The sequence below is a fragment of the Amblyomma mixtum genome, chromosome 4, assembly GCF_055824585.1.
Source record: "Amblyomma mixtum isolate Tamu chromosome 4, ASM5582458v1, whole genome shotgun sequence".
Taxonomy (NCBI): Eukaryota; Metazoa; Arthropoda; class Arachnida; order Ixodida; family Ixodidae; genus Amblyomma; species Amblyomma mixtum.
In genome coordinates this window covers 9920553-9946036 of record NC_143015.1, presented here as the reverse complement: position 1 = coordinate 9946036, position 25484 = coordinate 9920553, and the positions used below count along the sequence as shown (strand labels likewise).

General features: G+C 49.1%; 1 protein-coding gene across 2 annotated transcripts in view; it reads right to left on the bottom strand.

Moving 5' to 3' along the window:
- LOC149345658 (uncharacterized) overlaps window positions 1-25484 on the bottom strand; it is a 192081-nt gene that overhangs the window by 51252 nt on the left and 115345 nt on the right. For both annotated transcript variants that reach the window (XM_089586165.1, XM_089586166.1), the window contains exon 2: window positions 9310-9477. In XM_089586165.1, the coding sequence (XP_089442291.1) occupies window positions 9310-9477 (168 nt within the window). The remainder of the gene's footprint in view (window positions 1-9309; window positions 9478-25484) is intronic.

Below are 25484 nucleotides of genomic sequence, written 5' to 3'. Positions count from 1 at the left end.
TCGGCGGTGGCTGCCGCGTTAGCAGCCAATGCACTCGGCGGCGTCGTCCTGCAATAGCGAAACATTTCGACCCCAAAATTGATGGGCGCTGCCCTCCCTGTGGGGGAGTATCCGATACCTTCCACATGGCTTGGGCCTGTCAGAAGAATCCTTCCCCTTCCCGAGGGAGGCAGCCCTGCTCAACTGCTCGGAGCTCGAGTCTCAAAAGTCCAACGGCCGCGAGTAGCGGCCTCGTCCAGCGAGGTCCCGTACTAAGGACTCCGCCTATGTAAAGAGCCATTTTTGGCCTGAAAACTCTCCTTTGATCCATTAAAAGTTGTCACCACCACTGTCAAACATGCCGGTAGCTCGCGGCGCTGTTCATATTCGAAGACCGTGCACGGTGGACTTCCAATATACGCAGCATCAGTCATCTCCAATGTCGTAGAAACAGTCGCACACAGCTATAATAGCTCCGCAGAAGTATGGCTCCCTCTCGCCTGACACACAAAGCTAAAAGGCCGCACGCTGCCAGCGGTAAAAAAAAAAAACAACACAGCAGAAGAATACAAAACGACGTTTCGCGGCAATATCGCTAAAGGCTGCAGGGATGACGAATAATATTATATCAGAAAGTAATAGAAACTTGCTGAACCTCGGGAAAACTCCCGCGAGCCAAAGTGGCAGGAAAGATTGCAAGCGTTCGAGAAGCGATCGAAACCTCCAATACCAGGGACGCAAACATGGGGCGGCTATAGCGAGTACCCTCCGAACGCCTTCCACTCCCCTCAGGCTGTCCTGACACCACGGCGAAACGGTTCGATCACGGTGCCCGTGACAACGAGCCTGACGGACTCGCTCGCAGCAGTAAGGCTTACAGAGAGAATCACTGCGGTCCTGTCGTACTCGACCATCCTTAGCCCATTGGAGCCCATGGCGGAACAAAAGCTCCACTGTGACTGCACTGCCAGCCAGATTGGCCGGTTTAAGCAAATCATGCCTTCTCTTAGTTTATTTGAATTGCAGTGAGCGTAGTCAGGCTGATGATAGTGATGTCCATTGCGTCCACAGTCTGATACACTGCTCATGTTCGTGTATGCTTGCCCTAATAGTGCCTTCACGCGCTGCGGGACTCTTCGTGTAAACAAATGATGTGGTGGCATCATTGATCGGAGAGGGTTATTATCCAATTGTTCGTGGGCAGTGCACGCTGTCTCGTTCGGTTACAAATTACCGGTCGTGTTGTGTGCCTCACTGCCTGTCTTGTGGTTCCGCGCTAAAACTTTTTAAGCATCGACAACAACGTCACAGCAATCGACCGACACCATAGGCTAGAGGTCTTGATTTCAGGTCGAAAGTATTTGTCGCTCTCCTCTGTTCCTTTTTTTCCCTTTCGTGCAGTCCAGGCTGGATGGATCTCACTAGCATCCGCTTGAATCGAGGAAGCGGCTACCGCCAGCTTATCAAGTAAATTTAAGCGGCCAACTTATTTATTTTGTATTCTTTTTAACCTTGAGTCCTATTCTGGTTCTCTGGAATTTCAAAATCTTGTACAAGCTTCTCAACTATACTGTTTGTATGCCTCTGACGATTCGTGGAATTTCTGTATTCCACTTGCACGCCAGACTAAAAATTGGAGGACCTGGCGCCCCCAGGCGACAGGAACGAGCGGTGCGAGCTTCACCGCAAAGCAGACGGGCTTCCAGGAAGCGCGAACGCCGCCATCGCATTGATTGGGCCGGACAAGGTCGTCGATGCAGGTGCACTGCGCCGGCTTTGCTGCGCTTTGGTGCACCACGCGTCTGCTAGCCGGGGACAGGATTACTATCGCCAAATATCAGCAATTTAGTTTTCTTTCGTAACTAGCAATGATTTTATGGTTGGTTTAACGTTCCAAAGCGTGAGCACTCCGGCTACGAGGGACGCCGTAGTGAAGGGCTCCGGACAATTTCGACCACCTGGGGTTCCTTAACGTGCACTCACATCGAACAGCACACGGGCCTCTAGAATTTCGCCTTCATCGAAATTCGGCCGCCGCAGCCGCAGGTCGAACCAGCGTCTTTCGGGTCAGCAGCCGAGCATAAATGGCAATGCTTGGAACTGCAATGGTGTGGAACTTTAGGTGTGTAATGAATTACACCGGCGCAGTAATTTCCAAACAAAGCTTATCAGCCAGGGCACTAGCTTGGGCATGTTGGTTATCCATTTGTGACTGAACAGCGCAAAACACCGGGACAAGAGACAAGCGCTGACTTACAACTGATTTTATTTCGAAGAAACAGCTGCTTCTTATACCTTCTTCACCCCCTCAAAAACATATGCGTCACAACCATATCGTTCAAGCGTCCAAAATATTACAACATACGATATATAATCACAGATTTATAATCACATTTTTAACATGTCAAACTCTTTCTTTGTCAAAGCAACAGACGGCGTGCTGGCACAATCGTCGCGGAGACTCGCTATCGAAGCTGCCTCGATTATTTCACGGACTAGCTGGTCTTTGTGATTAGCCAAAGCTCTACATTTTTGGAAATCAGGTGCACAACTTGTTGAACTTTGTTGCTTTGACAAAGAAAGAATTTGACATGTTAAAAAAGTGATTATAAATCTGTGATTATTTATCGTATGTTGTAATTTTTTGGACGCTTGAACGATATGGTTGTGACGCATATGTTTTTGAGGGGGTGAAGAAGGTATAAGAAGCAGTGTTTCTTAGAAATAAAAATCAGTTGTAAGTCAGCGCTTGTCTCTTGTTCCGGTGTTTTGGGCTGTTCCGTCACAAAAGCTTATCAGTTACTTTCTAATTCATACCCCGAACTTGTGTCAGCTGGAATCACCTTCCCCACGACATCGCAGGTATTTCCGATAATACTGCATTTCGTAAAGTCCTTAATGTTTCTTTCTGAGTATGTGTTTGTTTATTACTGTATAAAAATTGCATTTCACTGTCTACACACTGTTTTAATGTATCCCCACTGTATTTCTAATCTCATTGCCTTCCAGCTGTGTTTTCACTTTGTTATGTATTACTGGCTTATTTTTGTTTTCTCTCCTCCTTGTTGTTGCTGTTTAGGCTGAATTTTTTTATGTATCCCCACTCCCATCTGTAATGCCTTCGGGCCCTGAGGGTACAAGAAATAAATAAATAAATAAATACACAAATTGTTTTTTATTTAAAGAAACAACACTGTTCTCTGTGCCGCCAGAGCAGATAAAAAATTTTGGCGCCCACTTCCTGCTGTACTGCAATAAATTCAGAAGCCTGAAATGCTTGCGGGACCACTTACCAATGCCCATGCTTGTATTCGTCAAAACTAAAAATATAAAGGACAAAAAGGGAAGAAATTTATAGGTAACTGCTTTGCTTCTAGGAAGCAACTGTCATGTAATCTCCTTACTTTCCAAGCGAGAGCATTAATTCGTACGTTCAGAGCCTAGCAAAATCGTCTCTTGCGTGTATGTGCCTAGTGCGAGCGCTTCTCATCGCCATCTTCTACGGAGCTCTAATCCGGAGACTCTGACCGAGCAAAGTCGTCCTTTGCGTGTCCGCTAAAAAAGGACACAAAATTCAGCCAGTCATCATGTGTGTGCCTCAGTTCAGCCATTACTGCGTAAAAAAATCAGTAAAATCAGTTGCCGAAAAAAGAAAGCCTGTGCTTTCGCTTCGAATCGAATGTTGTAAACATACTGTCCTTTTAGCATTTTTAGTGGGCAGTAATTGCCAATGTAATTCAATTTATTTAGTCTTCCAAACATACGCTGAAAGCATTTTTCTTGTCGGCCGAGTAGCCCCGATCCCCAAGGCGCCTTCGTACCGGAGCATCCGGGCTTTGCAAAGCAAGCAACCGAGGGGACGACCACGCAGCGCGCGCTCTGACGTCATCACTTGGACGGAACCGTGCGCAAACAAAGGTTCATTAGGGGCGCAACTCAGCCGCAGTGCCGTCTCTCTCATCGAGCTAAGCGACGAAGCTAGCAGAGCGGCGAGGCACTTTTGTTTCTTTCTTTTTTTCCCCCTGTTTCAGCAACCCTGAAACGACGTTATTCTCAGTCGACAGAGATTACGAGACAGCCTGCATTGCCCACGCGCAATTCGATAATAACCCTCTTCGATCAACGATACCACCGCATCAATTGTTTGCACGAAAAGTCCCGCAGCGCCTGCAGGCATTGTTAGGGGAAGCATACACGTAGTCTTTGTTTTTTTTTTTTATTCGAGCTGTTTGCCATTAGGCGTAATGAAAAAGGAAAGAAAGTTATAAAAAGGAGTGCAAACAAGCCTCTCTTAAAAAGCGTAGTCTTTGTCAACAGCTCAAAGGATCTACTTCTGAGCCCTGCAGAGCGGATCCTCTTGCATAGTCAGAGACCCCAATCATACGAATGCCGGGGAACTTAAGTCATCAACCCTTACTAGCTTAGGACTGTCAGATGTGCTTAAAAGCCCTGCTACAATGCTTGGAAGCAAGCAGAGACTGCACATGAGCAGTGTATCATACTGTGGACGTAATGAACATCATCATCATCAGCCTGACTACGCCCACTGCAGGGCAAAGGCCTCCCCCATGTCTCCCCAATTAACCCTGTCCTTCTTTGCCAGCTGCGGCCACCCTATAACCCGCAAACTTCCTAATCTCATCCGCCCACCTAACTTTCTGCCGCTCACCCCCTGCTACGCTTGGCTTCTCTTGGAATCCACTCCGTTACCCTTAAAGGGACCAGCGGTTATCTTGCCTGCGCATTACATGCCCTGCCCAAGCCCACCTCTTCCTCTTGATTTCAACTAGGATGTCATTAAGAGGGTTCACCAGCTACAAGGCAACTCAGATTTGAACTTTTTCTGTCGATAGATGGCAGCACCTGAATACCCCAAAAAGGAGGTAAGTTCTGTTCCCCCTCCAGGTGTGTAAACCACACCGCGACACGAAAGTATTCGTTCTTCCGCGTACAAAAAGTAGAGCCCAGAACTTTGTGTAGGTATGTGGCCAAGTTTCCTGGGTCCGAAGCACAAAAAAGTTAACCCCTCTGAAGCCACTGAGCAAAGAAGGATGTGGGGGTCAGACAATAGACCATTTCCCAGTAACCCACCAATTTAGCCTTTCCGGTTTGGGTTGCCTAAGCTTTCTTCCTTCTTTTCTGAGAAAATTCTTTTACAATGGTAGAGGGGGGCTACTGGTTTCGGATAAGCAGACAGGTGTGGTTGGTTAAAATGGCGGAAGCGAGGCTTGTGCATGCGCAGGACATTACCCAGAAAAGGTTCCATTATGTTGAACACCTGTGTAGTCAGTCTCCAAATAATAGGAAAGAAAGGAGCTCCTAGCACAAGGCCTTATGACTGGTTTTCATCCCTTTCCCGCATGTCCTCGATTGTAGTGACAGCCTGTGGCTTACTTTGCCTAGTCTCGTACGAGCCTTCCCAGCGCCGAGCACCCATCTTCCGCTTCTCAGCACCAACAAGGCACCAACCAAATCAAAGTTGGATGAAACTCAAAAGGACGAGAACTGTGGTTTTTTCATATCAGCGGCATGCACTGTTTTGTTCGTTTCGGACTGGTATAGCTCTAGACTTCGTGTGGTATTTTCTTTACTTATTAAATACGCAAAAACATGGAAGCATTGGTATCAGTTATGTCTGCCACGATTTTTGAACATACGAATACATTTTTTTATTTAAAAAATACATATTTCACTTGTCTAGACAGTGCGTAGCGTTACCTAATACACAATGGCATTGTCAATTGCAATGCATTTATTATTGCGTTTGATCTCCACCAATTCTATCAGGAGGCCGCGCTGCAACATGAGCCCCCCCCCCCCCCCCCCCTCCCCCCCCCCCCCCCACCCCCCCGAACAAAATTTCTGGCTACGCCACTGGTGGTAGCATCCAAGATTGAGGCACACCACCGCTCTTCGCGGGTGCGACGGCCCAAGTGAACAACAAGTTTGCATTTATCCTCTCCCCTCCGTTTTTTTTCGGCTCGACAGCGTTTGCAAGCACATCGGGGCAGGGTGGAGTTCAGTAAAAAAAAAAAAAGGAATTTACTGGTCCCGACCCCTTGACTCCTGCTCGACTCGGCACGTTTTCATGGACCCAGTAACCGGTTTTTGACCCGATAACTCGACTCACGAGTGTTTTCGGGCGAACAATGCCTTACTGTGTGAGCTAGGGGGGGGGGGGGGGGGGGGGGGGGGGGGGGGGTGGAGAGTGAGGTGCTTTTGGGTGTGGCCTTGCATCCCGCTTCCTTTTGGCACCAGAAGCTCGAGAAAAAAAAGAAAAGCAGAAATCCTTTCCAAATACAGCCCAAGCAAGAAAAAAAGGAAAGAAAGAAATAAAGTTCGTCCAGGTTATAAGAAAAAAGTGTGCGCATGAACACAGACAAGCAAGAAGTTTGTGGTAGAGTGTAGTAGCGACAAAATAAGTTGTCGCCAGGTGGAGCCACGTCGCACTAGTAAAATTTTAGCGCGAAATTCAAATCCCCGCAGAAAATACATACACAACCTTCAGAGCCTGTAAAGCGCAAACACTAGGTTCGATACGGATAGAAATTGCGGCTTAACAATCAAGAAAGAAAAAGGGAGGAAATGTTGCGGACGAAATTTTGATATTTGGCTTTGTTTTTTCCCGAGATGACAGGAAAGTTCGACATATCTAAAAGCAGCATTTTTCTGGAACTTTGCGTCTAATTGGTAAAAAAATGCAACTTAAACAATAAAATCTGCCCGCAACATTTCCTCTATTCACTAAAGAAGAAAACGCTGCCACAAACCTCGTGAAAATCGAGCCATTTTTAGACACGGTATACCTTCTGGAAGTTCCCATGTATTTCCTATGGACACTACCACTGGTGAACCCTCTTAACCCGCGTTTGTTCCCTCACCCACTCCGCCCTCTTCCGATCTCTTAACGTTACACCTATCATTTTCTTTCCACAGTTCGCTGCGTTGTCCTGAACCCTTTTTGTTAGCCTCCATAGTTTTGCCGCATAACACTCGCGGCGATGGCGCCGAAGTAGGGCACCCGTCTCGCGCACGAGAGGACCGCGGTTCGATACCCGCTTCCCCGCAATTATCCCTCGGATGAAAACAAAATATGCGTGTCGTTGGAACCGCATACTTAGGCTTCGGGCGCGGGCTGATCTCAGTCACATCTGTGAGAAACTTTCTGCCGTTGCTGGCGCGCTATCCCGCTGTCGAATGTTACTTCCTGTAAAAGCTAGGCTTCAAGTATATTACGGCTTATTTTTCTCTCAAATAAACTATTGCAACCTAGTTTGGGCTACCACAACACAAACCAACATAAACAAAATCAGTGTCCTTCAAAAGAAAATTATGCGCCACATAGCAAATACTGATCCTGCCTTGACCACCGCCGATAGTTTTGCTGACTACAATATCATCCGAATTCATCACTTTTATGAGTATCGCATCTTGAAGTCATTTCTCTTTTCCACAAAAGAGCTCCAATCTTTTTTTAAACGTGTATCTTCATTGACACGCCACGAACACAATGTTGCTACCCGTAACACCGACCCTTGGCTCGTTCCTCATTTTCGCACCAATTATAAATTGCAGTCCATAAAGCACAATCTACCTGTTATATTAAATGGCCATAAAGATATAAATAACTTTTAGCGCAAAAAGCTACACGAATACTTTAGTAAATTGTAATTGCCTTCTTCCTCGCATTTTTGTAGTTACGAAACTCTGTATAAGTGTCCTCTTTTGTGTGCTTTGTATATATGTATGAACTTTTTATATGTGTATACTCTGTTTAATTTTTGTACTGTATAGTACTTATCCGTATGTACTGCCTGTCGCTGCTCTGTAAACGTCTCCGGGACTCAGTCAAGGCCCAGTCGGTCCTTTTAGCCCGGAGAACGTTCCAGTGTATAACTGGAGAATAAATTGAATTGAATTGAATTGACCCCAGCCTCCAACGCAGTACTCCTTGATCGGAAGAAGACAGAGAGAGATCACATAAGTTTCGATTCACGTGAGGCTCAGAAGCACGGATCACAGCTAGGTGGCCAGGTCACTTCCGAGAAAGACGCGTGCGCTCAGGCCGACATGACGCCAAAAAATGCCAGGAATCGAGCCCGCAACCTCGTGTTCAGCAGCAGTACGACTTATCCACTGACGTCACGCGACACTCCGCCAGAAAGGCGTGCAGGTCCTTCCTTGGTGCAATGCGCCCACACAAACCAATTCATTCTGTTCGTTCCAACGCCGGCCACGCGCTTTGTTCTGCTGCGACGCCCTCACGAAAGACTGACCCGGGAAGGAAACTTGGGAGCACCAGCAGAGACGGCCACGGGCTACAAGTTCTTGAAGCATAAAAACGAATACAGCGAACTGAATGCTTTTTCTCTGAACTCACGGACCCCTGTGCGTGCTCTGTGGCTCTATCTTAAGCGAGGCGTACTTTTAGGCAAGTTGCTTTGATTCTCGTGACACAAGAGCAGTGCAAAGAAACACCGAGCTGAAGACAGACACGGGCGGACGCTGCTTTCGCACGTCGGTACTGGCCCTTTCCTTTCCAGGGTATTCACTCCTGCCAGGAATCGTAGCGTTGTCACAACGCAGCTCGCGCGGTCCGTCCGCTTGTGCGCCTCTTTTTGTCGCTCCTCGCGCTGCAAATGTAACTGTGTTATGAATTTAGACGTTGTATATGGCACTCGCCTGGCTTCCTGTTCTTCCGGCCCTTCAGTTCGCACCTATATACTATACTACCTATGCGACCGCAGCCATTAAGAGAAACCGAAGACAACTCCTCAATCTGAGTTTCGTTCCCAGTAAATACCCATTGTTTGCTGCTTTCTCGCTATGCTGACGTTTGTCCGGCGGCAAAAATATAGATTGCATAGCCGAGGAAATTCGCATTAAATATTAACGCTAACATTTTCTTCGTCTCTCGTTTCCAACTCGTGACGTTGAGATCCAAGGAGACTCCGTGATTACCGTTTACAAGTGAATGCCGGAGTAGACTGGCCTCAGGGATCCGCGCTTATTACCGTCTTCCTACCATCGCAGGCTGCTTGCAAAAACGGCCGGGGGCGCCTGTATACTCTCCTCACTATCCTCTCCCTTTCCCTTTGATTTCGGCCGGCTGCAACTGGGGTGCTTAAGATATTAGGTAGCAATTGCCTCGGCCTTCAACACTCTTTTGCTTTACCTTTTTTCTATTTTTTTTATTTCTAAAACCAAACAACTACCACCACTAACGAGCTGATGAACACTCAGTTTCCGGTGACAGTATGGCTCCTCTGCCAGTATCATGGAGCGCAACTGAAGAAGAAAGGCCGAAAGAGGGGGCGCGCATGTACGCACCTGCGTAGGGGTGTCCCCCGGGCCTTCCTCCGTAGGGGGGAACCCTGGGCACGAACCTCCGGCCGGGCTCGTCTCCGCGCAGTCCCAGCATGGCGCGGCACGAAGGCGCCTCGTGCGACGTGAGCCGCCACGCGATGCCGCTCACCGTGATCAGCACGATGCCCACGCCTGGAACAGAGGAGACTAGAGTCAGGCCACACTGTGTGCACACTAATAGAACAACAAGACGGCAGTGTTCGCAAATAGAGCACATCGCGCTCACTCTGGCCCCGAGATGAAACAACACGCGAACTGCCTCAGTTTGGTTTGGTTTGGTTAAACGTCCCAAAGCGACTCAGGCTGGGACGGACGCTGCAGTGCAGGGCTTGGCCACATGGGATTGTGTCGTACAGTAGACGGGCCTCTACCACTTCGCCTCCATCGAAATGTGACCGCCGCTGCCGGGATCGAACCCGCGTGTTTCGGGTCAACAGCCACCGCGGCGGCTGCCCAGTACAGTCTTCCTTTGAATGATGAAATGACAGCTTTTCGGTTTTCCAGTGCTATCTGTGTTTACACCTGCGTTTGTAGATCAGTTAGAGTTAAAGATATGCCGAAACCTGGATGTGACAAAATGCCATACAATGTCGACACTGGTTTCAGAGAGAAAAAAAAAATCGAAAATAGTGGAATTATTATGTGGCAGTCACCATGTATCTCCCGCCACAGCTGACGTTTCACAGTAAAAAGTTTTCTCGAAAAACTTGAATCACTCTTACTTAGTGCGCACATCTACAACTAAAACCAATACAAAGATTGCTCATTCCAAGGGGGAAAAAAAGTTTGAGAGCTTTCCCACCTCCCCATACAATCGCCCCTGAGCTCGGCAGACAGAAATTAATGCAGAGTCCTGCAATTCGTCTTCTCCGATCGTATCTCATGTGGACCTTTAAATTAGAACGTTAAACCCATGAGAACCGCAAAGTGGCACGTTAACCTCTATTCTCCTGCATGGGAGGCAGCCTTTGTCTCGACGCGCGCCGGCCGAGGGAAACGAGATCGCGGCCACAGCCGCATACGAGGCGGATAAAAATGCACGGGCCCGCCCGAAAAACCACACGGCCGTGCGCCGCGAAAGTGAAGCCGACCATATTTGAAATGCAGAAACGAATGAATCGATACGGATCGAGCAGCGGCGGCGACGCAAACGGGCTCCGACGCAGAGCGTGAGAACCCGGAACATCAAAGCCGAACGAACCGCGCTCTGCCGCGGTGGGCAGTAGCTGCGCGCACCCGACGTTAATCAGCGGGGATGAAAAAAATGTGAAAAAAAAAAACGAAACCGAAACGACCACATCAGCGGCGCAGAGAACGCGAATCCACGGCGCCCAAAAGGCGGCCGACAGAGAATGCGATAAAACACACTCCACAACCGGCCGAAAAAGCCTAACGAGGCCCAAGTGTTCTTTCCGTGCCTTTTTCCTGGGAGTAGCGGCCGCGACTGATAACATCAAAGGAATCGCTCCGGCGAGGCCGAGTGGAGCCCACCGTGCGCCGACGCGTGAGCGAGAGAGACGAAGGGAAAAACTTGCGTCAGTAGCCCTTATACCGCGTTCGTGACGTGTGTCAGTCGGCTGAGCGCTACACGATGTGCACGAAGCAGTGTGACCAGTGGCCGCGAGAAATCACGGGGGCATCGATTTCTACCGCGCCCTTTCGTGATAGAAGGAGTTCCTTACGCACAGGGTTGGCGAAAAGTTCCGCAGCCCACGGGGTATGCCGTGCGTCGATGCTCCCGCGCGAACAGTGACCCCACGCGATGCTCGGACACTGTCCCAGGGCATCCCATCTGTGCTGGCGTGAAAGTCATTGCATGGGCCACGATCGGCCGCTCCCCCTCCACCACGCAATTTGCATGCCCGCGCACTCTCAAGCAACTTGCGCGGCGCAGCACCCCAAATTTATTTATATTTCAATGCCCTGTATTTGTACATAGTGTACACTGCCGCCCTGCCCCTATACTTTTTTTCAATATCGCTCCCCCTTTCTTTCCCTCTCCCCGTCCTTCTATTCCCGCTAGCCGCAGCTCAGGTGCTCAGGGCTTCGATGGCACATGCCGCGGCTAGCAACATCTGTTCCTTCCATTTTTATTTTTTTATTTTTCTTCGCATTAAATAGCCACTAACAACGACCACACGGGGTATGCTTTCGAGCAGCACAGATGGACACTTTCGGCGTCCACGAAGCTATACCAGGGCTCTAATTTTTGAAAGCAATTAGTTCAGCACGTAACAAGCTTGTAAAGAAAACAATAGACTGGGTCGTCAGTGTTAGTTCTTGTAGAACAGCAAAGGCATATGCAAGGACAGTGCACAACATTACATGGCTGAATGCACTGTCATTACAGTGCAAATACCACAGTTAACCGTTAAACTGATATTGGAAAACGAAAGCTCCTCATTTAATTCGCACATGGTGCTCAAACCTCCTAGCATACGAAAAGGTGTTCTTTAATCGCGAGTACGTGTCATTGGTGAGATGACAGCCATCACACGGAGAATCTTGCAACCTATTTTTACATCTTTACGTCTCGTGACTAAGCAGTTTACAGATTAGCGATATCAATATCCATACATTTGCACAGTCACGGGATCGTAGCACATGCGCCTAAAAATGTGCCTGGTGAAAAGTGCGACAATTTACAGAGCTAACGCGTAATCCACATAAGCATGAAAACTGAAATTTTGCTTGCTGCTGCACTGTTATGCCGCAATATACATCATATTTACCTGTCGCGTGCACATCTCGGTTGATCTCCGATCTTTTCTTCTTGTAGCGGGATTTCTCGTTGCCCCACCTCTTCTTTAGCTGTTTCACGGTCCTCGGTCGGATATTTGGCTGACTATTATATTCAGTGCAGATTTTCTGCCAGGCCTTCGTTTTGGCGTGCAGGGAAGCAGTGTTCGTTTGCTTACACTCAATAATGAGCTCATATTTACGAACCAGTGCATTGAGCACCTCTTTCTCCTCGTGAGTATACACGAACCGCCCTTGCCCGTCCGCGGCAGTCTCGCTCGCACTGTCCTGCGTGCTGCTCATTCCTAATGAAACGGCCGCAAGCTGAAAAGAACGTATTGAATAAACAGCGCGAACGAAGACGAGCACAGAAGGCAAGAAAACGGACGAAAACGGATGTTCAATCGGACGATCGCGCCAAACAGATAGCCAAACTGCGACCCGTGGATGAGTTGCCAACGCTAGCGCGAACTGCTCCGGTCGGCTCGCCGACTGGCTTCAATTGGCTCGCAGGGACACACTTCGCAAAACGCGAAGAGGGATAATTTTTTGCGAGTTGAAATACCCAATCACTAGGGGTGTGCGAATATTCGAAATTTTCGAATATATGTCGAATATTATATTTTTAGTATTCGAATTCGATTCGAAATCCAAGTATTCGTGTTCTTTCGAATATTCGACCCGACGCGAATATTCGTATCTAGCCGAATATTCATTGTGAGCACCGGCGTTCATTTCGGTCCGCAAGCCCTATCGACAGAGACATAACAACATGGGGGCGCCCAGAGCAATGCGCATGGATGAAGGAAAATTTCTCCTTCCAATTTTTCCTTCGAGGAAGGAAAATTTTTTCTTACTCCAAGGGCCATGCCGTAGCTGACTGCGCTGGTGAGCTTTTTTATGGCTATACCTGAGAAGCTGCTATAGTCAGAGCTGTGCATAAAGTACCTCGCAATACGTGCCAGTTCAGTGCCAAGTGAGAGGGCATTTTCTGTGGCTGGAGGAGTTTTCGGCTAGAAGAGAACTACTTCAGCCTGACCATGTGGAGCAGCTGGTTTTCCTTCACGACAACCTTTTATGTTCATCCTAGCAACGCGCTTTTGTGCTGATGGCAAGTTAGCCTTAATCAATGCTGTGTACTAGCCACCCTCTCTGATATTTCCACTCTTCTAAGAATAATGTTTGAGACTTTGGTACTTTTTTGGTACTTTTGTGTTCATTTAATGATCGATAGTTGAACTGTGATGTTCTTAGGTGCTCAAATAAATGTTTTGTAGTGGTTAAATGCGTCTGTCCTTGATTATTCGATATTCGATTCGATATTCGGAATCAAGTATTCGTATTCGATTCGTATTCGAAAAATTTGATATTCGCACACCCCTACCAATCACTACCAATAATCATGCAAACCGACAACGTACGTTATTATTTCGCAGCTGCGCGGCGTTTGCGTGTCAGAAATTTCTCCATACCCTTGCATCCAGACGCCGATTTGCCTACTGCGTAAAATCTCGAGTCGAGGACGGTTTTTCGTGGAGCTCCTCCGCGGAGTAAACGCCGAGTGCGCTTCGTGAAACGCGACGGCTCCTTGAGTGGAGGAGGGCCCGTTTCGTCCACTCCACGGAGTCGAGGGCAAGCGCCGAGTCGAGTAGCGTTTATGAATTCGGCGGTCACACTCCGGAGAACTCAAGCCTATTGCAGCTACCCCACCACAAAGGCTCTCCACTAAACCTGTGCACCGAGGAAATGCCCTCGTGAGACTGTTGCGAACTTCGCTAGCCTGCACAGACTTCGATCCCCGACCAATGTGGTGCTCAACGCGCGCCCTCGAAACGCCGCTGACGCGGGAGTTTCTTCTGCACTGCGCCTCCACCGAAGTGCAGCCGGTATCGAGCCTGTGGCGGCAGTGCGCTCGGGCATCGACAGCGCACTCACTGCGCGTGGGAACGCTCGCCGGTAAGACGGCCTCGTGAACTTGTGCGGCGCGAGACGCTGGCCAGCCGCGGACAATGGAGAGCTATAAACCAGACGGACAGCTGTATACGGGCAGTACTGGACAGCGTTGTTGCCGCTGCCACCACTGCAGCATTCGCCGGGCGGTCGCAGTTACCGCATATAGTTAGCGCATCTACCGTAAATGACGGAGCTAAATCTGTCCAAAGATGCGTCTTCCAGAATGAAAAGTAGGAAAAAAAATCGGGCCGCTGACCGCGAGGGGCAACGCCCTGGGTGAGATACGAGCTCGAAACTCAGCTCTCCGCGCGATGCCGGGACCAAGTGCTTCCCTGAAACTTAGCAGAGCCCGCCGCTCACGCACTGAAAGCTTGCGCTCCGAGAAACGACTCGCATGGCGTGCAAGCAGAGATTCAGCGACAGCTCGTCGAGGTGGCGAGTTTGTTTCGTGACTATTATTCCTCTCTACCTTGACCCTCCCTCTCTAAATAAACAGCTAATTCATTCATTCATTCATTCATTCATTCATTCATTCATTCATTCATTCATTCATTCATTCATTCTCTTCCCCTGGCAATGCCCACGTGACGTTCCAATGTGTGGACCTTCCAGCGAGGCGCGTAGCGGTACATGGCGTCACTGCGTCGTGGCAGACCGTGGGCAACCATGAATGAACTAATTTACCCAGCTTTCTTCGCTAATCAACGTAACTGCTGAAAACCAGCAGGCGTGGCGAGCCGCACGCCAAAGCGACTAAGGCTGCGAGAGACGCCGTAGTGAAAGGGGTCCGGAAATTTCGGCCACCTGGGGTTCCTCAACGTGCACTGACATCGCACAGTACGCGGGCCTCTAGCCACCGCTGAGCCACCGCGGAGGGTTCCGTGTATAAACATAACCAAGCTGTGCCATCAGTACAAGGCAGGGTAGCCCCCCTGTATTATATCTGACCAGGCTGTGTGACGAATGCGTCAGAAAACGCCTGCCTAAGGGTGAGGCGTCACTCTAATGATTTACAGATTGCATCGACCTTGTCCGGAGAAAATGAAGACTGCAGGAAAAGAAACGCTCCAAGCAGGTATGGCCGAACACTGAAATCGCGATGTCGAGCGGATTCCTCTCTCCGTTTCCCTCAGAACGAAACACGAAGATAAACCGCGGAGACGCAGCAGGCACAATCGATTTGCGCAGCGTGTGCCGTTCACTGCGCCGCATCATCGCGGCATGCGCGCGTACGTATATTCCCACAGTGGGTAATGGAATCATACCCACGCGTGCTTTCCTTTTCCCGGCTTCTCCGCCGGGAAATCAGTATCTGCAGCTACCACACCGTCACACTAAACGAAAAAATCATGATAAGCACATCCGGCCATACGTCACACGGTGCAATACTTTTAAGTTTTCTTTTTTTCCGTCGTCCGTAGAGATTTGGAATTCACTGCCAGGCATGGGCGTCCGGAGGGGGGGGCAAGGGGGGGCGGCTGCACACCCCTGGAAAATCACTCCCTCGAACCGTGAGTGATGGCCGCACGCCAGGGGCCGTGGTGGGCTCAGCCAAAAGGGTAAAAGCAGCTCCGCTTCCACGCTTTGGGTCACATCTGCGAAATGCCGCGTCCGGGCACGCGTCTTTATGCCGTTTTCAAACCACGCCATCGTTAGCTCTGTTGAAGGCCGACCTGTTGCAGACATACAGCGGCACCGGCGAGCATGTGTTTCAAGCCGTCTTGAAATGGGTGCCTGTTTCTTTGATCTCTAGACAGATAGCGACACGGAGGCAGACAGTGCACAGTGCATCTTGTTTTCGCCTTCGTTATGCCGGCCACCGATGAATTCTTCAGGAGGGAAAGACAAATCAGCCGTGTCCACCCCCGCTTTGTCGGGCTGCTCATGGGCAAGCGGGCGATCAGTTGGCGCCGCCGCCGCTCGCTGTGCCTCCGATCCACGGGAGAGCGCAGTGCGGTAGAAGCGCCGCTATCAGAATCTTCGGCAAAGGAGATTAGCATCTTTTGTTCACGGCGACGCAGTCTCCAGAGGCGCCCCCACACCAGCGTCCCTTGCGTCTTCTCCGAAAACCAGCGCCTTTGGTCAACGCAGCCCGATGGCGCCTGCCTGGCTCGCCTGTCACCTCTGGCTGGGCCTCAAATGACAACAGCGCCCGTGTACTGTGCGAGGTCAGTGCCCGGTAAAGAGACCCAGGTGGTCGACATTATCCGGAGCTCTGTACTACTCCGTTCCTCATAACCTGAGTCGTTTTGGGGCTCTGAACCCCATAAAAACACACAAAACAAATTTTCCTACCGGAGTGGCGAGTGTCCCTTCCCCTTGGAAGTCGCACGGAAGTAAGCCCTTGCACGTGTGCGCGCCTCTGTATTTGTGCTTCGGTGTTTTTAGTGGCCGTTTGTCAACGAAGCTGAGAACAACCAAGACAGTGGACGAGAAAACTACGAGCGGCGAGCTGTGTGCGTGCGGTTGCTCGACTGTGCGGATGCGCGAGCAAGATGGAGCGAGGTGTATGAAGCTGCGAGCGTGCATTTATCTTGTAAATAAGTTTTCGTTGTATGTATAGACATCTTTTGTTTTCAACGTGCGCGTTCAACCGTTTTTCCAATCAATGTGTGTGACGAGTGTGCACCGAGAGCGTGTAATGAAGCACAGAAATGAATTTATCACCGGTGTAATCACGCAATTCGCCCAGAAAAATCCGAGGCGTCTACAGTTGCTGTTCAAGGAAGACTGACTGAGTGACTGTAGTTGCGTGTTTGTGAACATATTGTGCTGTGTGCTGGTCATCAATCCGGGTGAGTCGAGAACCCGTATGCAGCAATACTGAGCACTCTTCTCCACGAAGTGACAGTATATTTTTGGATTTTTTATTAATTTTAATTGTTTCTTCGTTGATAAACTGCAATGTATCTCTCCTAGCCACACTTTAATTTGCTGTTTGTAATTTTTATTTCATGTGTGTATTTCACTTATTTTTCATTTATATATAAATAAATAAATTCATACCGCAAATAGTGCCTTTTTGCTACGAACATGCCCCCCCCCCCCCCCCCCCCCTCCGGCGCCAACAACCAATGGGCCCCCCCCCTGCAAAAAATTCTGCGGACGCCCTTGCTGCCAGGAGATGTTGTGGACGACGATTCTGTGTCTAGCTTTGTCAATAAGGTAGAATCTTTGTTTCACTCAGTGCCATAAAGCGGAAGCTTTCTTTAATTTTTTTTATTTTTTTTCCCTGCCCTTTTCTACCGTTTGATTTTGGTTGGAATGATGTTCTGTTTCAGATAACAAGTTCTAGTGTTAATATATTTTACAAAGTGTTGTACATTGTGAAGACCTTTGTAACCCACTGCCTGTATAGGCCTGTCAAAGGCTTACAGTATTGCTAAATAAATAAATAAATAAAAAGCTAGACCTGCCGCACGAGAGGCGCTTCCATTTCGGCCGAGCGTCGTGGCAGTTGGAGCATCCCTCTGTTTGCCGATAAGCGGCGAACAACATTTCTTCCGCTCACGCCGCCACCGATCCCCCCCCCCCCCCCGCACTTGCTCGCTCACTACTGGGCCTAGAAAAATAATAAAGTGAACGGAGCGCCCCCTCTGATCTCCGACCAGCGGCAATGCGCGCTTCCTTTGTTTCTCGCTTGCTCACCTCAAACTCCCCCGAGTCCTCGTCCGCTATCCCTGCAATGCACGGCTAGTCGGTACTTCAGGGATGTCGCTTTCCCACAGTGCTTTCCCTTCCGTGGTTCTTTGTTTGTCTTTTTTTTTTCTTGTGCATGCGCCTGAAAGCGGGTGCGTTCACCTGCATCGAATCTCCGAACAGCAGCAACAAAAACTGCTCATACTGAGCCCATCGTCATCATCATCAACCTGACTATCCACAGTGCCAGGCAAATGCCTGTTAACCCTGTCCTTTGCCAGCTGTGGCCACCCTATCCCCTCAAACTTCTCAACCTCGTCCGTCCACCTATAGCTTTTTGCCGACCCCTGCTACGCTTCCCTTCTCTCGCAATCCATTCCGCAGTCGTATCGGTGAGTCGTTTGTGAGAACACCGGAATACCGAAAGACGCCTATTTCGTGCGGAGTGTCAGCTCTACACCGTGCAAGTGAGCATGCGCAGCAGGCACCATAAGGATTGCGCCATTTGTCCACGGCAATACATCTCCGCTATGCTGAAATTGTTCTACGTTACGTTAACGTCAGATGGCAGACCAAGCACAGCGGCCCAGGCTGACAGTCAGGGCAAAAGTACATTTTTTTCCGGTCATACGGCGGTTGGCGGCGATGGTCAAGAGGATGCAGTGGCCGAGGCAGAGACGTGCACCACTCGAATGCATGGGGACAACAAGGGGAGAATACACGAGGACAGTGCCGTGCCCAAAGCGTGTGCTCGGTGAGTCGTATGGCAGGTTATAGTCTCGAGTTTGTGTACAAGTATCTAGAGTTGCGCGTAACAGCCGAGTCGCCGCAGAGAGCATCCGAGTTATGTGGCAAAGCCGCAGAGCGAGGCAAGCTTTCCGATTCTTTTACTCTGTATAATAACATAAATCAACAGTCTTTAAGGGAAATATGGGGAATGAGATTGCCCAAGGTAATGGCTCCACGATTTCTCCTTCCGAGTTGCGCTGTATAACGTCTCCTGCACACGCGAAGCGCGGCTTTGCCGCATAACTTGGATGCTTTCCGCGGGAACTCGGCAGACCTACGCGCAACTTTACAGGTACTGTACAGCGAGCCTAGGCTAGTCGCGCGAGTCACTTCGACGCGACGAGCGAAGTCCAGCGAGACGGCGAGCGACAAATTTACTCGCGCGACGGTGCAGCTCGTGGCCCAGCACTGTCGCTTTGTGTGGCGCGTGCGCAAAAATTCATTACTGTCCATCCACTGATGGCCTATACCGCGCGCCGGCTGGAAGATTTCGACGGTCACGGAGGTTTACGCGAGCCACGAGAAGCGCGGAGAATAAAATAAGCCCTTGACAGTTTGGCTGCCGAGAGCGTAATTTGTCGCCCTTTCACAAGTACATCCTCTTTCAATTCCGACTGATGTTTCCAGCACGGCCGAAATGCAACGCTGCTACACCTTCCCACTCGTTCCTGGCAGAAGTCATTGCCAGCAATATGCCAGTTGGCGGTGCATGCACGGGAAGGTGTATACGACGAAGTGTACGCGATGACAAAAAAAAAAGAAGAAACAAACATAGTTTGTCGGAACATTGAAGGGTAATTTCGAAATAACGCAGAAGCGAGCAATTCGCCTGCCCTTCAGTATGCATCAGGCCACGAGAATAAGCGTGCAAGCTCCTCGACCTGGATCGACAATTCCGATCACGCATCGGGAATACCGGCTTCGATCGTTTCCAGCCGGACAGGTTCAATCCCGACTGAAATTGGCCGTGTTACAGGCCCACATCTGCACTGCACTCGGCTCGGCTCGAAAGTGCCCGCATATCGAGAGCGGTATTACGCGGCTGACCAGACTATTGGGTATATGTTATGACACACAAATTTAGGATGCAAACAGTCACCGCCCTTATAAAAATGGTCTATAGAAAGTCTATAGACTTCTTATTCACACTATTGACTTCCTATAGATATTGCTTTTGGTCGAGTCATAGTCTATAAACTGTCTGTAGACAAAAGTCTACTAAAAGCGTATGGCCATAAATCTATAGTTTCTCTATAAACTATATATCGCCTTTGTATTGCCTATAGACTGTTCTCTAGGGTTTGTCTATAGACGGTCTATAGACTTTATAGACAGAAGTCTATAGACGCTCTATAGACTGTCTGAAACTTCTTTTAAGGGCGACACCAATGAAAGCACACAGCGTGAATGCGAAGGAGTGATGAAGGGCCGGTCAGATTGGGCGGGGCGACCTTACGCCGATGACACACAGCGTGGGCGCCGACCTTCGCCAAAATTTCTCCTCCCGCAGACGTCGCAAAGTAACGGCAGTCGACCGAGCGGACGCGTCGAAGCCCCTCAGGCCAACCCGTTGCGCGTCGCCCGTGCAAAGCACGGCGGATATGCGAGTCACGACCGGAGAAACGAGGCACGCGTCACGGACGGGGCGCGTGCGAACGTGTTACACGCGCCCGAGACAAAAGAAGCCAGAACAAAAGGAGGCGGCGCGCGACACACAAACGCAACGCGTAACGAGGAAGCGAAAGAGGGTGTCAAGGTCCCTGCAAATCATGGCGTTACGAACGGGGCTGGAAGCACTTCTTGTGCTTTTTTTTTCCCCGTGTCCTTGCGCACGCCAGTTGGACGCGCTCGGTCGCGAGCGGGGCATCCGGCTGGGAACCCCTGCTGGGCTGCAGCTCGCCGTCTTCTTCAGCGAAGCCCCTACGCGTCGCTGGGACGCGGTGTAAAGCGGGCGCCTACTGCTATCCCCCCCCCCCCCCCGCCCCCCCCCCCCCCCCCCCGCGCATAGCACCGCCGGGTACTCCGCACCCAGGGAGGCTGACTGTCCGCATCCCCCCCACCCTCTTGTTTCCACAGCGATGGCTGTTGGTCCCCACACACACAGTTAGCCACAGCGATGGCCCTCGGAGCCTCGCCGTGGTACGGCGTCACACCTGACCCGTGGCGCTGCTCGAAGCACGAGCCCCGAGGCCGCAGATGAGCGGCTGGACAACCGCAGCGTGCCGTGAAAAGATGGCGAGTCAACGACTTGCACGCCCTGCAGTCATTACTACATAATAAATGATTTTTAGCGCAACGGGGGCACAACACAAGAAAGACGACAACACGGACGCTTACTCCAACTGTTTAATCAAGATTAAACAGTTGGAGTGTTAAACAGTTGGAGTGTTAGTGACACGAGTACGCGTGTTAGTAGCTGTGTTAGTGACACCTCTGTTTTTCTATATCAAGCCGAGCGAAAATTTCTGTCGCGCCTACTGAGATAAGATCGAGGCATGGTGTGTCTGGGTGCCTTGTAGGCGTGCGCATGCGCTGGGAGGGGGGGGGGGGGCTATATATTTCGTATGCTGTCTCTTGATTAAACAGTTGGAGTAAGCGCCCGTGTTGTCGTCTTTCTTGTGTTGTGTCCCGTTGCGCTAAAAATCATTTATGATGTATGAAAACCAACTAGCTCAGCAGTTAACCCTCTTGAAGTCATTACTACGCATGAACTTTGATGTCACCATGTTCCCATTAGTCAGCGCTTTCCGATCGAATGTGCAAGCCTTGTGAAGAGGACGCGAATATGTGACCTCCAGCTGCAGCGCCCAACAGTTTGCCCGCCTCTCATCTTCTGACAAGTGTCGCGGGAAAAATGGGATATCTGTTGGACAAAATGCTACTGTCTCTCGGCCTCTCAGCTGGTTCGACGCGTTCGGTCTTGCACACAACTGGGACTAGCACCACAGAATGAAGTGAATTCGCATTGTTTCGAATTCACGGCATACAGCGATCTCTCAAATTTCAGAGAAGGTAAATTCTTGATAGTGGCCTGTGAGTGCGGTTACATTACCCAGCAAAATGTGAAATAAGGGTTAACAGCGCAAAGGCACGACAACAGGAAGAAATGCACACGACACTTAGAACCGCTTCTAAGTGTCGTATGTGTTTCTTCCTGTTGTCCTAACCCTTGCTTTGGTATGAACCAACTAGCCCCAGCAAATCTTATCGCAATAATGTGGATGTTTATTTTCCTTTGGTTCCTTCACATTTTGGACACTAAAGGCTTTCCTTTGGTTCCTTCACATTTTGGGCACTAAAGGGTTATGGAAGGGTGAGAGGGCAAAATATATAAAATAAATTTAAGAAGTTCAATGGCTGACTGCCGCGATTTTTTAACCAGACAGCGTAAACATCGCCAACTGCCTCTCCCTCTCCCCCTTATAATTGGCTGCGTTTCGCACGTGCGCGAAGGCGGACCGCCTACGTTACGCGGCAAAGCGAGCCGTCCGCACGCAAGCGAGACTGCGAAGCCGAGTTAACGGGCGCAACAAATCTGGAAGTGGCCATGGCCGTATTCTGCGACCTCTCCCTTTTCCGATGTCGATTTCGCGTCCATTTCACCCTCCGTCATTGGTCGCTCAGATATATATCCGCGGCTTTCAAGCGTACAGTCTTTGTCAAAAGTAACCAGGCCCCATGGTTCGCTTCTCATTCGTATAACAGAGCCCTCACGGCTTCCGTAAAGATCAAAAAGTTCTCTGAAGGTGAGAACAGGGGTTCTCCTTGCCATACAGAGATTTAGAGCTTGAGGACTGGCATAATAGCTTTAATATACGACTGAGAACAAAAAAAAAAAAACGTGCAGCCTGGTTACTTTTGACAAAGACTGTACGTCCATGGGAAGCGACCTGACCACTCGCAGTCATCGGCTGCAGTAAGAACCCAATGGTGAAGTCCAGTCGCCCACCACACGATGACCGGGTGAATTCCCTATTTAAGCTTTTAAGGCACGGATATATATCTGAGTGAGAGGGTCAAATGGACAGTGGAAAATGGACGGCTCAGAGAGAATACGGTCCCCGGACGCCGCGTAAAACAAGGCGCACAGAAAAAGCTGCGGCGCCCTTGAATGAGGCGATGAAAGCGAGCCTCACTCACACCGGCAGAAACAAAGCGCAGCGCGCAATCAGAGCAGCACGGGCGGAAACGCGAAAATAGAGCAGCACACGCGCAGAGAAACGGAGGCAGACAGAATCGCGCGCACAGAGCGGGGGGAAGGGCGAACAGTGCGAAACGGAGCATTCTTTTCGAGGCCAGGGCTAAACGAGCGGGCAGTGTCGCCGCGATGGCCGCTGCTCGGGGCAGGCGTCTGCGCGGCTGATTGCAAAAGCACGCCATGCACCGGGGGGTTCAATCTGCTGCATTACCCACCATGGCGCGACGACGCTCGGCACGTTTAGCTGCGCCACTGCTTAATGAAAGTAATTTTTCCTCGTAGAATTACGAATATTTCACTCTGGACACGAATACGCATATATGGGAGTAAAAAAGGGAGTTAGCTGTCCAGTAGCGCACACCCTTTAATAAAAGGGAGTACGCCAAAGAACAGCTTACTCCCTCTTTACACCTTTCTGTTCAGAGTCTACACGCTGGTTTTCAACGTGTAAAAGTGGCACGCGGGCTATGAGATACGTCGTATTGCCGCGAATGTTTGCAGTGTTTATTTGTTCATTCTGCAAAGCTGCCGGCACGCCGCTTTATCCTTGTGTTTCTGACGCAAGACGCGCCTAGATTTATCTCGATTGATCGCATCCAGGCGGAGCGGACTCTTTGTAGTTCCAGAGTGTTCTAGTATCTTTCCAAGCTTTCTCTCGAAAGTTCGCTATCAGCTTTTTTTTTTTAAGAATAAGAATTTATTGAGTACAAATCGGTTACATAAGGAGGAGGATATAGAAGAGGAAAGGCAGGGAGGTTAACCGAAATAATAATCGGTTTGCTACCCTACACGGGGGGAAGGGGGTGAGGGGATAAAAAAAGAGAGAGAAAGGAGAGTAACAGAAAATTGAAGTCACTATAAAACGTCACTGTTCGTTAAAGTCACAGCCTATCGTGCAGGACATAAATTCAGTATACAGGCGAGGGTCCCAAAGTCAAGCGACTGTCACGGGACCCCCGGTAGATTAATACTAACTTGATTAAAAAACAAGCAGCATTACACACAGGTACAATTAGCAGTAAGAACAATGGTATTTTAAATAAGTAACATTTATATAATGAGAATGAAATAGATTAGCAGGGCAAAAACAAACAGACAAGCAAAACCAGAATAACAACCCACTATAAATAATATTGAACAAAAATACAGCGTTGTGAAAAGACATATAAAGAAACAATTGAGAATACAAGGATACAGTTGTCAAGAAACAAAACAAAAAAAACAAAGTAGAAATTTCTCGCAAATAATTAAGTACAAGAATTTTCTAAAGGGAATAGAAGCAGTTCACTCCATATTTTGCTGCAAAAGAAAACTTTTTAAATACGATTTAAACATAGACAAAGACATAGGCGATTTTAAACTCGGGGGTAAATTATTCCACAGGGAAATGCATGAGAAATGAGAATGACGTTTTCCATAATTAGTAAAAACTTGGGGAAGCAAAAAATTTTTTTGAGCCGCAAATCTCGTAGGGTTACAATTTTTCAAAAAACATTTGTCGATAAATTCAAAAGAAAGTGCATTGTTCATTAATCTAAAAAACATGATGGCTAGGTTGTAATCAAATAAATTTCTAACGGATAAGATATTATATTGACGAAACAAAGGGATAGCAGTAACAAGGTATGAACTGCGGGTAATGATACGAATAGCCTGATTTTGAATGTGCTGGATAGAGTGAAAATGACAGTTGTAAGTGTTCCCCCATACTACAATGCCGTAATTAATGTGAGCGTGAATAAAAGCAAAGTAAAGTGATAAGAGTGCTGATGATGGGAAAAAATGACGAGCCTTTATTAATGCACGAATTCCAAATGCAGTTTTTTTCTTCACATGGTCCAAATGATGATGAAATTTCAGTTGAGAATCGAGTTGAATACCAATGACAGTCACGTTGTCGCAAGGGGAAATAGAAGTATGACCAAGCGATAATGAAGGCAAGTGTGCTGTGATTTTTTTGTTTTGTTCTAAAAAGCATAAACTTAGTTTTAACGGGGTTTATAATTAGGTGATTATCATGGCACCAGGTCATAATGCTAACCAAAGAGGTATTTAATTTGGCAGATAGCGAGATTATACATTTATCACAAGAAGAAATTGTAGTGTCATCCGCGTATAATACACAATTAGTGTATTAGCAGCACGGCCGACAGCGGCGGACACTCTGTTCGACGACCGCCGAGCACGCTTGTAGCTACGCCGCTTGTTGCTACGCCGAGTGGTTCAGTTCTTTGCGGGCGCAAGTCAGACCAAATAAAGAGTTTCGTTTCGAAGACATTCTCGCTGTTTTCCTGTTCGCCGGACTGCAGTCACCACTTCGTGACAGTATATAGCGGAGGACCCGGATTATAATTTAGACCATCTGGGTTTCTTTTCACCTCACTCGCACCGCAAAGCACATGGCCATCTTATTCCATTACAACTGCACTGAAATACGGCCGCAATTCGAACCAGCGCCCTTGGGCTCAGCAGCCGGAAAGCCATAACAGCTACTGAGCCACCAAGACGGGCTCCCGCTCTGTGCAAAACTTTTTCCCGCAAAGCAAGCTCACGCTGATGACACAACAGCCATGAAGCCGCCGTGGTGGCTCAGTAGTTATAATCCTCGGCCGCTGACCAGAAACTCGCGCTTTCGATCCCGGCCGCAACCGTCGTATTTCGATAAAGGCGAAATGCTACACAGCTCCCCATACTGTGCTGTGTCAGTACACATTAAAGAACCCCAGGTGGCCGAATTTCCGGAGGGCTCTAATATACGGCGCACGTGATAGCCTAAGTCGTTTTGGGACTTTAAACCCCATAAAATCAAACCAAGCACAAG